This window comes from Anser anser (assembly GCF_964211835.1).
Source record: "Anser anser genome assembly, chromosome: 5".
In the NCBI taxonomy this organism is placed as follows: Eukaryota; Metazoa; Chordata; class Aves; order Anseriformes; family Anatidae; genus Anser; species Anser anser.
This window is the reverse complement of record NC_139725.1, coordinates 13846091-13861175: the sequence shown is the minus strand read 5'-3', so window position 1 is coordinate 13861175 and position 15085 is coordinate 13846091. Positions and strand designations below refer to the sequence as shown.

Here is a 15085-nt window from a genome sequence, read left to right as displayed (position 1 = left end):
CAGTCTGCGCTCAGGTCTTCTAGTCCTGGGCAATTGTTGTCAGCCTGTGCACAGAGGCAGCTAGAGCCATTATTACCAAGCCTTTTCATTTCCACTAACAACAAAAGGAGTGTAAGGATGAATAATATGATCCTACTTATAGATCTCTATCTTACCAAGTTGCACGGGGGACAGCTGGTTGGAGTGGTGAATTAGTATGTTTCTACTGAGCTGAAACTTAAACATTTTGTATCTGGAAAACAAACCCCATGCTCAGAAAGCAACTCTTCTGTCAGCACTGCCCGGAGATCCCCACAGCACAGTGCTGGCATTTCAGGCAGTTAGTGTTTCCCTAGACTTTCAGTGCTGAATGTCCAAATGAAAAATCTTCCAGTACTGGCACGACCTTGGTTTCCTTTTGGACTACCAGCAAATACCCCTGTGCATGTTGGATGTCTGTCTTTCTCTCCTAAGTTATCTCAATTCTGCTTGACCAAGAGGAGAGAAGCAAGGAAATCTGGTTTCCACTAAAAGGAAGATGATGTTGGGGAAGAGACCAGAAGAGTGGCCCAGCCATATTCAGGATGCCCCTGAGAACAAGGGAGGCCCTGGGATGTGAAATGCTGGTAGGGAATCTAGAAGTCCTTGTTTCCATCACTAGGCAAAGAATCTTCTGCCAGTGAGAATCTGCATCACCATTACTAGTAGAGATACTCCTTCAGGTCAGATGTACAGTGTAGTAGTCGCTTCCCCAGCAGAAATGGACTCACTGGTTTAGTGCTCCCTGGGTGTCCATGCTCGTTGTCCTGTATCTCTGGCACTTTGCACACCATTGCGTATAACTCCATGCTTTCCAGTCTGGCTGTGTCGATGGCTCTCTCTGAAGGTCATTCCAGCATCATCATGGTTGTCGTCATGGTGCAAGGGCGGGGGGGCACAGGAGAGAAAATGCGTGCTTCACGCCTGCCTTGTCACCTCGCCCGCAGGTATGTGATCATTTCCCGGGAGGAGAGGGAACAGAACCTGATGGCCTTCCAGCACAGTGAGAGGATTTACTTCCGTGCCTGTCGTGACATCCGGCCTGGGGAGAAGCTGCGGGTCTGGTACAGCGAGGACTACATGAAGCGGTTGCACAGTATGTCCCAGGAGACCATCAACAGGAATCTCACAAGAGGTGAGTCTCTTTCCACCCTTTCCCCAGTCCCCTTTGGCCGCCACATTTGTTGCACCAAGTGCAGTGGGTGAAGTAGGTAATGCCCAGGCTGTGCGAGGAGAGCTGCCCTTGTACAAGCAGCTCACATCTGGGCAAGAGCCCCCAGTTCTGCGTGCCGTGGATGGAAGTTGCTGCACAAGAAGGACGATGTAAACACTGTCATGGAATCATGAAAGAAAGATTTGTGTTGTGTTGCGTTTTGTTCTGTCATGTTATGTCGTATCATATTGTGTTGTGCCATGTAGTGTTGTGTCGTGTTGTGTCGTGTCGTGTTGTGTTGTATATTCTGTGTGCTGCCAGGGCCTGATACAAAGCCCAGGAATCACAGAGCTCCCCTGTCACAAAACTTTCTGGCCTGAGGATTGCCAAACTGGTGGTCCCAGAGACAGGTGCTGGGTTTTTCTTTGAACATACCACTTTCTCTGGCTCCTGTGAGCAGCTTGTTGAAGGGAGCTCTGGCTGGTTTTGCGTGCATATGAAAGAGAGATTTCCTTGGTGTGTTTGTATGTCCATTTTCCTGGCTTAATTTATCTCCTCTTTCTTCAGAAAGATAATTTGGGATCGGCGCAACATCAGCTCCTTAGTCTTACAACCTTAGAGTGCTTGTACAACGTACAGAAGGCTTTGTACTTGTCAGATTGATTCTTCCCTGGATAAAAATTGTTATCTTATCTTAGCAATAGTCATGCTGGAACAAACCCAGCGGTCCTTTAGGTCAGTGTAATGTCAGCAATACAGGAAGCTTTAGAGGAAGGCAAAAATTCTTAATGCATCTATTCATCTGTACAATGCTGAGACCTGAAGTTAATTAAGGGCATTTCTTTCCAGGCCTAGCCACAGAACAGCAGGGCCTCGGAGGGGCAGCCACACTAAAAATAACTTTCTAATTAAAATTCCCGTGTATATTATTACACAGCTGCTGTTGCTGCCTTGACTTGGTAAAAGGTGTCTCCTCTTTAAGCATGGGGTGGACAAGATGTCCTGAAAAAGCTGGTTGTCCTCCATCACCTTGGAGTTCTTATGCACTTGCAGTGTTACATCTTGATGGCCGTGCTTGGGCAATTCCCACTTCTGAATTAACACTGGTATGAATGTGCGTTTCTCTGTTAATGACCGTATTAATCACTGAGTGATCAGGTACATGCTGCAGTGGTTTTGCTGCATCCCATGCAGATGTTAGCTGTCCAGATGGCTTAGTACTTTCTGAAAGGGCTGCAAAAGACAGACTGTGCCCTGAGAGGAGCTGTGTTGCAGCACTGGTCTGGAGGGGCTCCAAGGCTATGAGCCCTGCCCTACAGACTTGCCTTTAGTCTTGATTCATCATGGTGCCATGGTTTGTGTCAGCTGAAATGATAACACAGCTGGCTTGGTGCTATGAGTGCTGTGAAGATCTGCCTCTGAGCTCCTCAGGACCTGCCATATCCTGCCTCACACTTGGGTAGAAGCTTAGGTGGCTGTGTATACCGTCCAAGAAAACTCCTGACATCTTAGTGAGCCCATCCTGCGGCCAGCTGGGCTCCAGGCTGTGTTCGCAAGAGGACCACAGAAGCGTTGTTAAAATGGAGCATCACTTGGGGCCACTGCTAGACTTGCAAGACATTGCAGCCTCATCTGGGAGGGCACTGGGGGGGCGATCAGAGAAGGGCACAAAAATCTGCTGGGCTGTTTTCTGTTTAAAAGATTCCAAATTCCCTGCAGATGAACCAGTAAAGTGAAGTCGCAAGCTTTACTAACTCACAAAAAGTAACATGGTTCCTGGGTTTTGTTTCTATCGGTAGTTTCTGACCCGCCTCATCACTGGAGTTGATACCAATAATATGAGGGATCGTCTTGTGATTTCTGGCTTTTCCATAGGGCCAAATCGTTCAGTTGGCTAGGGGAAAAATCACCGAGAAAGAAGAAGGATCCATTCTCTAAAACCCTACCTCTGCCAATAGTTCTTGGAGTCCATAACAGAGAAAATGTTAAGACAGAGACCCAAAGCTCTGCCCTTAGAAATTCTCCAACAGGATGTGTTGCAAACAAGGTCTGTTGTTATGGATTCCCTCAAGAAGTGTCTGGGGTTCCCAGCCAGCATCAAACCCAGTACAGACCCCTGCCATGCAGGCCAACCCTTTTTATGGTGCCTTACTCTAACTGTTTTGAGTCTTGCATCTTTTCTGCATTCTTAGCATTGCTCTCCTTAGAGAGGGAACAGTAGCTTTTACTCCGTAACTCTTATGAAAGCATGAATACACTTTAAAAGCAAACAAAACCAAAAAGCAGCATAAAGCAGCGTCTTGTTTGGGAAGCCATCAATGCTTGAAGTTATTTACAAGATAGAAGAATGATGGAAATTGAGCCAAACCTATCGTCTTTTGAATTTCCAGGTAAGGAAATCTGGCTATTCCCTTTATTTTAAGCAATTAATAATTTGTATGAGGTTGCTTTTATAATGTGTTTTGTGTTTTTTTTTAATCACTGAATGGCCATGCTCTTAGACTCCACTGGCACAAGCTAGGTATCCCATCCTTGGAGGGCATACACCCATTGTAGCTCAGTTGACAATGCGTACCTTGGGCTTTAAGAGTGCAAGTTATTTCTACTCCTTTGCCTTTGCATTTCTGGAGCAGCCTCCAAACTGAAAGAGAGTAAAGGGGTTTGCAACCTTTGTGCTGTGGCGTGCACAGATGCTGGGGTTCTTGTGAAACAGTCTGAATCTCTCGCTGCACTGCTGTACACTCGATACCTTTTACCAAGTCAAAACAGGCACAGGTCTTCCAGCCAGCCAAAATGGCATTTGGGCTCTGGGCATTAGGTTCCACCATGATCAGTGATTTACCTCATAGGCTCCTTCCACCGCAGGTTGGTTATACCGCCAGGTTAAACAGGCTGCCTGTAGTTTCTCTTCTCTTTAAAGCGTGTGGGTCCTACTCCACTGTGGCTACCCAGGACTGTCTCTGTTTTTGCGGACGTGCCCATTAGCAGGGCTCCTCCTCTCGCGAGCCTCGGTTTCCACTGAGTTGTATCAGTTCCCTGGTTTATAACGCAATGTACAGACCTGCAGGGATTCAGCCTACCTTTTTGTTCTTTTTTTTTTTTTTCATTCAAGTTTTAGATTGAGGGATGTTGCTCGGTTCCCGGTGATAATCCCCACCCCTCATTTTCCTTTCTAGGAGACAAAAGGTTACAGAGGGAAAAGTCAGAAAAGAATGTGGAAAATCAAGAGGATATGAGGGGGCCACTCCAGCTCACGACATTAAAGCAAGGGAAGAGCCCCTACAAGCGCAGCTGTGACGAGGGGGAATCTCACCCCCAAACAAAGAAAAAAAAGATTGACCTCATCTTCAAAGACGTCCTGGAGGCTTCATTGGAGTCTACCAAATTTGAAGAGAACCAGTTAGCAACCAGTACACCACTTTCCATCAGAACAGCATCTAAATACCAGGCTGAAGACATATTTGAGAGGTGTGGCACTGCCATGCAGCACAGCTCCCTGAACCTCGGCAGAAACCGGAGTGAAGGGGAGTGGAAGATCCCCCATGGTTCCTCTTTTAGTTCTGCCAAAGAAGTGGGGATCCTTGAAGACGAGGAAGAAGAGCCTCTGTCTCTGAAAGCAGACAGCCCAACTGAGCTGTCACTGGCCTCTGCGCAGGGCAACTCCCATGAAATCCCCACCACCTCCTTCTGCCCTAACTGCATCCGTCTGAAGAAGAAGATCCGAGAGCTGCAGGCCGAGTTAGACATGCTGAGATCTGGGAAGTTACCTGAGCCACCTGTGCTACCGCCCCAGGTACCCGAGCTCCAAGAGTTCTCAGACCCCACAGGTAAGCCTTGCCGAGTATCAGCCTTCTCCAAACCCTGCCTAAGGAAAGTAGTGAGATGCCTGTGTGCTGTGTACCCATCTAAAGCGTTTTGCTCTGAGTATTCAGGTGAACACGTGGTTCCGTGGAAGGTTCGTTGTCAGGTTTTGTGAACGGGTGGGACAAGAACTGATGCTGAAGGCACAGTGGAAGACACTGTCTGGGAAAGACTCTGTATGACGACTCTCTCTATTTGTTGCCATTGTAATCAATCATGCACTGCCAATAAAAAAGACATTCCATTGCAGACAGTTTGTTTGCTGTATTTTTGATGGATTCTCTTTCAGCGGAAGCCCCTCCCCAGTACCTTATATGCTACCAAGAAACATTGCTTGAAAGTCCGAATGACTCAGTGGTAACACTGAAATTTGCGCTCTTTGTGTATGAAATAATGTGTGCCTCACTGGAAGGCACTCTCTGTTTTCTCCACTGCCTTACCACAAAACATGTGCCCCTTTCTGAAGGTACTTCATTTCTAACAGGAACATGCTATTGAGCAGCCAGGAGCCTTCACCAAAGGAATATTTGGGTCATATCATGTATTGTGCAAGTAGCCAGGATGTACTGTCATTTCTTGCTGTCCTTTGTGGCATGTTGGAGACAAAGTTCATATGCAGAAACGTTGATTTATTTTTCCTTCAAAGATGTAATTCAAATTCTACCCATAGTGCATTGCGGGCAGGGTATGTCCAGCTCATCAGGCAGTGCTCTACTGTCACAAGTAGTATGCTTCTCTAGCTCAAAGTCTTGGTAAATACCTTATTTTTTCCTCCTTTTCTTTTTTTTTTTTTTTCCAGCTTCAGAAAGCATCATCTCTGTTCCCACCATCATGGAGGATGATGATCAAGAGGTGGATTCTGCTGATGAATCAGTTTCCAATGACATGATTGCTGCTACAGACGAGCCTTCCAAGATGTCTTCTGCAACGGGCCGGAGGATACGGCGGTTCAAGCAAGAGTGGCTTAAAAAGTTTTGGTTTCTGCGGTACTCCCCGACATTGAATGAAATGTGGTGCCATGTCTGTAGGCAGTACACAGTGCAATCCTCTCGGACTTCAGCCTTCATCATTGGCTCGAAGCAGTTCAAGATACACACAATAAAGCTTCACAGCCAGAGCAACCTCCACAAGAAGTGCCTGCAGCTTTACAAGCTCAGAATGCACCCAGAAAAGACAGAAGAGATGTGCCGAAATATGACCCTGCTCTTCAATACGGCCTACCACTTGGCTCTGGAGGGCAGGCCCTACTATGACTTCCGGCCTCTGGCAGAACTACTGAGAAAGTGTGAACTCAAGGTGGTGGATCAATACATGAATGAAGGAGACTGCCAAATCTTAATCCACCATATCGCCCGGGCTCTTCGAGAGGACCTGGTCGAGCGCATCCGACAGTCTCCTTTCCTCAGCATCATTCTGGACGGGCAGAGCGATGACGTGCTTGCCGACACAGTTGCAGTTTATGTACAGTACACAAGCAGCGATGGGCCTCCGGCAACCGAATTCCTGTCTCTTCAGGAACTGGGCTTTTCTACAACAGACAGTTACCTCCAAGCATTAGACAGGGCCTTTTCCAGCCTGGGAATCCGATTGCAGGATGAGAAGCCAACTATTGGCTTGGGAGTTGATGGTGCTAACATTACCGCCAGCCTGAGAGCTAACTTGTTCATGACAATCAGAAAGACCTTGCCGTGGCTTCTCTGCTTGCCCTTTATGGTACACAGACCTCATTTGGAGATTTTGGATGCAATCAGTGGGAAAGAACTGCCGTGCCTGGAGGAGCTGGAAAACAATCTGAAGCAGCTGCTCAGTTTCTATCGTTACTCTCCCCGACTCATGTGCGAGTTGAGGGTCACTGCTGCCACTCTGTGCGAGGAGACTGAGTTCTTGGGGGACATTCGAGCAGTGAAGTGGATCATTGGGGAGCAGAATGTGCTCAATGCTCTAATCAAGGATTACCTTGAGGTTGTGGCCCATCTCAAAGACGTCAGCGGCCAGACCCAGAGGGCAGATGCTTCCGCAATTGCCTTGGCCCTTCTCCAGTTCCTAATGGACTACCAGTCGATTAAACTCATCTACTTCCTGCTGGATGTGATTGCTGTGCTTTCACGCCTTGCCTATGTCTTCCAAGGGGAGTACCTTCTTGTGTCGCAGGTGGACGATAAAATAGAGGAGGCTATCCAGGAGATCAGTCGGCTAGCAGACTCGCCTGGGGAGTACCTGCAGGAATTTGAGGAAAACTTCCGTGAAAGCTTTAATGGCATTGCTGTGAAAAACCTACGGGTGGCTGAAGCCAAATTCCAGTCAATCAGAGAAAAGATCTGCCAGAAGACCCAGGTGATCCTAGCCCAAAGGTTCGATTCCCGTAGCCGGACATTTGTGAAAGCCTGTCAGGTATTTGACCTTGCAGCTTGGCCCAGAAGCACTGATGAGCTCATGAGCTATGGGAAGGAGGATATGGTACAAATATTTGAACACCTGGAGACGGTCCCATCATTTTCCAGAGAGGTTTGCAGAGAGGGGATGGACACCCGAGGGAGTTTGCTGATGGAGTGGCGAGAACTCAAGGTGGATTATTATACCAAAAATGGTTTTAAAGACTTACTCAGTCACATTTGTAAATACAAACAGAGATTCCCCCTCTTAAATAAAATAGTTCAGATCCTCAAAGTCCTTCCCACCTCATCGGCCTGCTGTGAGAAGGGGCGCAATGCCCTGCAGAGAGTGCGCAAAAACAACCGCTCTCGGCTCACACTGGAGCAGCTCAGTGATTTGCTGACGATTGCCGTTAACGGGCCGCCCATTGCCAACTTCGATTGCAAACGGGCGCTAGATAGTTGGTTCGAGGAAAAGTCGGGCAATAGTTACGCACTGTCAGCTGAGATGCTGAGCAGGATGTCGTCTCTCGATCAGAAGCCGATGTTGCAGAGCATGGACCATGGCTCTGAGTTTTACCCCGATATTTAGAGAGGAATGCCTCAGATCAGAAAGCTGTTGAATAATTTTTTAAATCTATACTCTAAACTTTGATATATTATATAAAATATATATATATTATATATATTAAGGAAAAACCCACACTGAAAATTTAAAAGTTAAGACGATGTGCGTCTGATAGAAGCTAAGCAGAATTTTAAAGATTGAGACAATGTTTAGAAATTTACTGGTGTCTCCAACCATGGCAGCTGCAGTGTAGGTGGCAACATTTCATTCTTTAGAAGCATGTGCTGGGGCCATACTCTACATGTTCAAACCTAACAATCTATAAGCTAGATGACGGGTCTTTGTCAGCCTCCTCCTCCCGGTGGTTTCCTTTGTACGTGTGTTGTTGGTTTGTTGGGTTGATTTTTGTGTTGTTGTTGTTGTTGTTTTCCTCAGTTTTAATCTCTGCCTCTCTTTTCGTTGTTCAGTCCAGTTATTGAGCCATTTGAGCCTTTTGTTGACGACCGTCAGATTTCTGATTTCCGACAGAGCATCCTGTGCGTTTATGTTGTCCCTGGCTGCCCAGCTCCACCTGGTGCTCTCTGTTCGAGTGGGAGCTTCTCGCACTCACAGAGGTTACTGGGTGGAGTGAAGGGCTGGGGCCGGGTTTTTGGTTTTTTTCTGATTCAGAAACACATGCCTCCACTAAACTGTGATGCCCCTTTCTCAGTTCTCCCTACTTTTGGGCTGTAGAGTAATACTTGGCTTTCAGCTCCTTTTATGATAACCATAGTACCAGTCTATCATACATATATTATAACGTGATGTCATGTGCAGACTATAAAATAGCAAAATAGAGAAGGCAGGGGGAAATTTTTGCATTTATATTTTTATATTGTAGGAAATAAATATATATATATATATACAACTATTCATTCAAAACCAGGGCTGCTGTGGAAGCTAGACAGCCAATGAGTCAAGAGCCATCTCTGGGCAGAGATTCAAAGGCTTAAAAAATTATATTCTAATTTACATTATTTATACTATGTCTTTATAATCCTAGATTGTTGTGGGGTTTTTTTGTTTGTTTTGTTTTGTTCTGTTTTGTTTGGAATGACTGAAAGAAAAACCTGCTGCAGTTTGGTAGCAGGGGCTATCAATGCAAGATTATCTTGGATTATAATCATGTGATGATGTCCTATAAAGGTTCACGTATTCTCTTGTGACCAAGGTAACATGTTCCACAGCACAGCAGACTGATGACAGCAGGAAGAAGGGATGCTCTACTTCTTCCTGTGAAACATTTCTTCCTTTCTTGAAGGGATGCGGAGTCCAGCCAAAATGTGAATGGGGGACTTGCACCTTCTATCACAAAACAGATTGTTCTGTGGGCTTGGGGTTCTTCTTTGTTTTATTATTGTAAAGTAAACGAGCTCCACGCTTTCACAAAATATCACTTCAGGTTAGAAAAGCAAAAAAAAAAAAAAAAAAAAAGAAACAAAAAAGGTGCAAAAACTCCACAGATGCTAGTGCCTTGCCCCGCTGATGTGGCATGGACAGCACCAACCTGACCAGACCATCATGGGAGTGGGAACTTGTTGTCCAGAAGGTCTCCAAGCTGACAAGTTCTCACTTCCCAGAGGGATGAGCTTTGTGCCAAGCTGTGTTGTTTGGAAACATGATGGTGGTATCAGCAACACTGAACCTTTCCTTTCTCCTGTTACCCCCCTGCCCTTGGTCTTGGTGCTAAGATATCTCTAGAACCGTTGCTGCTAGTTGATAGCTTTTCATTTATATAAATATATATATATATAATATTATTTTATTTTTTAAACTTTTTCGTTTGTTTTCAATGGAGATGTAGCATGTTTGGAACCGATCTCTCTCGGAGTCACTTTCACTGCCAGGGTTCACACACTGTCTTCCCCAGGAAAACACACACCTCTACCTAGATCTCACTCACCTCCCACTAACCCGTTCGCCCTCAGCAGACCTGCACGGTTAATGTCGGTGGGCAACCAAGCCACTGCCTACCGGCTCAGCTCTCAGACCCGCGGACACAGCCAGGCTCATGTTTTTGTCTGAGCTTTGGAAATGCTTCCCCTCTATCCCCATGGCGAGGAGGAGAGGTGGAGCCTGGCTGGAGCTCTTGCAGTGGCCAACCCTTGCCTCCTCTGCCCCGACTCGGCCCTGTTGCGTTTTGAGAGGGGCAGAGCAGCTCCCGCACATGCCGCGGGATGGCCGGGCGGGCGGGCTGCAGTCCGTAGCACTTACTCCCTTTCCCTCATGCCGTACCTCAGATGATGTGTGGCCTGCCGCGGGCTCGTTCGGGTGGGGGGCAGCAAATGTGCTGGGGCCCCCCCGTGTGCCTCCAAACAGCAGGTGGGCGCAGGCACCGGGGCACTTCTCCCTGCCGCCCTCTGGCACGTCGCGGGCTAGGTTGGGGCATCGCTCCGTAGTGGCGCCAGGGCATCAGTACACAGCGCCTAGGAAGCAGAAAATTGTTTTATTTGCCTAAACTGTTCTTGCATTTTTTTCCTGCCTTTCCCAGTAAATTATGTGATCAAATTGATCCATTTGCCTAAAAGCATAAGAGTTAAGCTGGAAACCCTCCGGCATGGTACAGACTCAAGGCAGCTCTTTGTGTGACCACAGAATAGGGATCTCTGTACACGAGGTGTTTGTGGCCCTCCAGACCCAGCAGTTAGTTTTGTTCATGGTGCTGCCGTAAAGCTGACGGATCTGTTTCCTTCCAGGGAGATGGCAGGTCTCCTCCTTAATTACAATTTGAGGAGATGGTAAAAGCAAAAAGAGAGTCCCTGTAGAAGAATTGCTGCTCAGTGGGTCCCTGACCTGGAGATGGGCGAGGTAAACTTAGATGTTGGAGACAGGCAGATGTGGGAGAGTCTTCCTGCTCAAGGTGTGCACAGATGTCTAGGGAAGTGTGGCAGCAGGAGCAAAAATAACAAAAATATATATATATATTTGCTGTGAGCTGCTGTCAGAGAGGCCAGCAAGACAGTTTCCCTCCTCTTTTTTAATTTTCGTTTTCTCAACTCCATACCTCTTTGTGAGGGAGAAAAAAATCACCTGCCTTACTGTTTGCAGCACTGAAAACTCCTTGGCATGGGGCTTTTTTTCACGGAGGCCTACGTGAGGGAAGAGACACTTGGGAACAGGCTCCAGGCACCTCTGTAAACAGGAACAATTCCCCAGTGCTTGTGCTGAGCCGCCTAAAATGCCTGTGTGCAGCCTCCACTCCAAACCTCTTTGCTTTGTTTGCCACTGGGGAAAAAATGGTACCTTGCCTTGGTTGGCAAGGTAAAAGCTGCCAGAGACTTGTTCAGAAATGATTCTGTCATTTGCCACTCCTTCCTTCTGGTTCATTTGCAAATCCCACTCTCATCAGCGACATCTTTCACCGGGTGCTCTTATTCCCAGTGGCAAAATGAAACGTGCAGCGGGTGGCTTTTTCTCCAGGCAGCCAGCTGAAAAAGGGAAAGCGTTTGTTTCTTTTGCAAATAACTTTGCTTGTGTCCGTGAGCAGTGTCTGTGGGAAGAGCAATTCCCCGTGACTGGATATTGCTGATACCCATGAGCGGGAAAGGTCAGAGACCCCTTGCATTGGTTATGGGGAGGGGGGAAATGAGCACTTGCTGCAGCAGCCGCAGCAACACAAAGAACTCCCCATCACCCCCACATGGGAAAATAAACCCAGCCTTTGTACTAGACAAACGCAGGTGCTTTGCAAGTTTTCCCTCCAGGTTTATCCACCTATCTCAGATCTGTAGCTGTTACTCACATGGATAGTCCTGTGGATGGAAACGTGACTGCCCGCACGAGCAAGACTGGGGGGGAGAGGAATAACAATGTAAAGCGCCCTTGGCTTTTCAGCACCCTGCCTGGCCAGCCTTTCCTGAGAGCAGGTGCCTTTCCGTGCCCTGTTTGCAAATGCAAGCAGCCAGCTCGAGGGGATGCGAGGCCGGGCAGTGGCAGCGTAGGGAGGTCATGGCGCAGGACAGAGAGAGGCCACCTCGGCTGGGAGGTCGCCGTGCACCGGCTTTAATCAGTGCCCTTCCCACTGCCCTGACCCAAGGGGAGGTTGTTTTGAGCATATTGCTCACAGCATCTTGAGCGGCTGCAGTAGCGGAGAGAGGAGGGTTTTGTTTTTCTCAGATGAGCTCTTTATCTTCTCCTCCCCTCCCCTTCCTGGCTAGGGCATCTGACTGTGAATAATGTGCACCTCTTCAGACCCCAGGGTTTGTACTTCTAGCCCGTGGGCTTTTTGGTTGCCAATTTCCCCTACCCACTTTTTGCTCAAGCTCCTTGACTCTTATCACCTGCTGCAAAGCAGAACCCCTTAAGCACATGCAGACATCCTTCTGCAGGGCTCGCCCGTGGCTGCGGGATCCAGGGCCCTCTGGCCACAAGACCGAACTCAGCAGGGATAATCCTCACGGAACAAGAGACCAAAGCTCTTCCCATACCAGCAGCAGTGCGCGGGAGCCATGGGGAGGAGAGGCGGTGGGCAGGGTCCTGGTGTGTTGTCCGTGCTGGGGTTTGCGCTGACCCCAACAATGTCCCCCGTGCCAGTTGCGCTTTTGCTGATAGGAATCCTCAGACGTGATTCAGGCTCCGTCTATTTCTTTCTCACAGCACAAACTCAACCAGGTGGCCCGCAGGGTCTTCGGTGTCCCCTTTCCTTTTTATCTCATTTGTATTGCTGTTTGACCGATGGGTAAAACACCTTAAACAGCCGGCTTGCAAATAAGCAGCAACATGCTCTGCTTTTGCAGATTCCCCTCTCAGCCCTGTCGAAAGAGGTCTTAAAAGCAGAGAAATGGTACGTTGCTCCCCCAGCCATTGTATTCAATGCAGTAATGCCTATGCAATTCCTGTCTCCCTTGGAGACATGTATGATGTGTGTGCATGTAAGCTAGTGTATGTATACAGTACATATGCATACAGTCTATATATTGTATATACGCACATCCCAGTACATATACACACCGTACAAAAGATAAAAATCACATGCTTATATATCTATAAATAAAATCCTATATATTTATATATTTCTATGTTTTCGATAGATATAAAGATATAATATAGAGATAGAATCAACCACCCTTGTGTAAGGCTGGCCCTGTGTTCTGGCACAAGGCATGTAACACTGAAGACTTTGGACTTTGGGACAGTTTTAGCCATACACTGAGGCCTACATTTACACATATAGCACTCTACAGAGAGGGGCTTTGCTGTGGTTAGGGCAAGGGGGCTCCTTGCTGGCATGTTCACCAAGTGCTCAATAAGGTTTGTGTAACACAGGAATGTCATGGTGTGGGAGAACACTCGAGTGTCCATGTCTTCTTCTGAGTAAGCCTTTGGTGAAGGTCCTGTGTGCTCACACTTGGACAGACATGTATCCCACCCTTGTATGCACTTTTCTGTCTCTGCGTGGATGTGGTTGGCAACTGAGCGTACCCGTGCCGCGAAAGCATGGCTCTACTTTTCCCACCTGCTGTCACTAGCACAGCACGGGGCAAGAGAGCGCGTTTGCACCAGTTATCAGTTGGTGATCAGCGATGTAGCTGGAATAAAGCAAGGAGAGCCAATGCATTGTGAGTTGAGGGACAGTCACACGGTCAGAGCCGGCAGGGACGCTCTATGGAGCCAGAGTAGCAAGCAAGAAGGGAACGGCTTTGTCAGGCGCATCATGCCGCCACTGCGCTCCAGGAGCCCGTGGGAGCCCTCCCTGTGCAAGCAGACCTGTGCTTATGTGCCCAGCATATCTGTGCTGGGACTTGGGGTGGATCCAGGCAGTGGCTCCTGTGGTTCAGCTCCTCCACCTGCCCCCGTGCCTCTCTCCTCACGCGGCAGCTGTTGGCACGGGCCCGGCTGCGCAGTGGGTCTGGCGGTGACAGGCCACAAGCAGAGGCCTGGCTGGGCCTGGTGGCCACCTCACTGCACGCTCGGTTGTTTTCATTTTCACCTTCTGCTGGGAGGAGGGTGGGCGTTAATCCCGACAGTTGGCTTACACTGGTATCGCACGAGCCGGCGCTGTGCAAGGTCCCCCCAAACTCCACATCCCCCCCCTCCCCCCACAAGGCCTCTCGCCTCCACACAACTGGTAATCCACCTCAGCCGCGTCCCGCCCGCAGCGGGCAGCTCCCGGCCCCGCTCCTCACCAACCTCAGAGAGGGTTTCCTTGCTCCCAGCCCCCTCCTCCGGATGCCACTGACACTCATGCAGGCTCGGCGAGCGGGCACTCTGCCGCCGGGCCACGGACTCTGATGCACTGCACCTCATGTCGAATAAGCTCGCTGGGCCAGGTGGGGGAACCGCGTCTCATATGCTGTAATGTCCCAGATGCTACGGGAGGGCTGCAGAGCTTTCTGCCAGTCGTGGCGTCCTCACAGGCTCACCCGACTGCTGGCGAGATGCGTTTCTCGTTCTTACTTCCGGAAAACAGAAGGTTTTGTCCCAAACCTCTCCGTACCCCCACCCAAGCACAGCCCTGCTGAACTGTTTCAAGCTATCTCACACCCACCCACCTACCACACACACACACACACACAATGAGAGAAAAATATCTAGAAGTCTATTACTACATATGTATTAATATGTTAATATCACTCTTTTGGAGAACATTAAAATGTTATTACTTTACAGACTATGCTTTATAGTACCTGTGTGAAAGGACCTAGGACACTGGATACGAATAGAGCTATGTTGATATATCATAGTATGTACACGAGAACCTTCCTTTTGTCATATTATCCTTGTAATGTAAAATGATTGTTAATAAAAAAACATATAAATTTATCAAGTCGGATTGCTAATGCTTTCTATTGTTATTGGAGGTTAACATGATTTTCCCAAAACAAGGGCATCCAAACAGATGCACCCCCTCATCCGCAGCCCATTTTGGTGGATGGTGAGTGTAAGGCACGGGTCCAGTGATCATTTATCCAGCAGGGTAAGCTGCAGCCTCCTGAGGTAGCTCTCCTTCTTAGGTGACCCATTCCCAAACGTGCTGTGTGTAACTGCAAAAATCCCACAAAATGCTCCTTCCAGCTGCTCAGTGAGCAGGTCCACCACCTCCTGGGATGGAGCTGCATCACTTCACCAAGGGCA

General features: G+C 48.2%; 1 protein-coding gene across 3 annotated transcripts in view; it reads left to right on the top strand.

Annotated features, from left to right (window-relative positions):
- The window catches only part of PRDM11 (PR/SET domain 11), a 47518-nt gene extending 32745 nt beyond the window's left edge, over positions 1-14773 (top strand). For all 3 annotated transcript variants that reach the window (XM_083840439.1, XM_083840440.1, XM_083840441.1), the window contains 3 exons: positions 966-1153; positions 4348-4998; positions 5832-14773. In XM_083840439.1, the coding sequence (XP_083696565.1) occupies positions 966-1153; positions 4348-4998; positions 5832-7996 (3004 nt within the window). In that variant the 3' untranslated portion in view covers positions 7997-14773. The remainder of the gene's footprint in view (positions 1-965; positions 1154-4347; positions 4999-5831) is intronic.
- Positions 14774-15085: the final 312 nt, after the last annotated feature.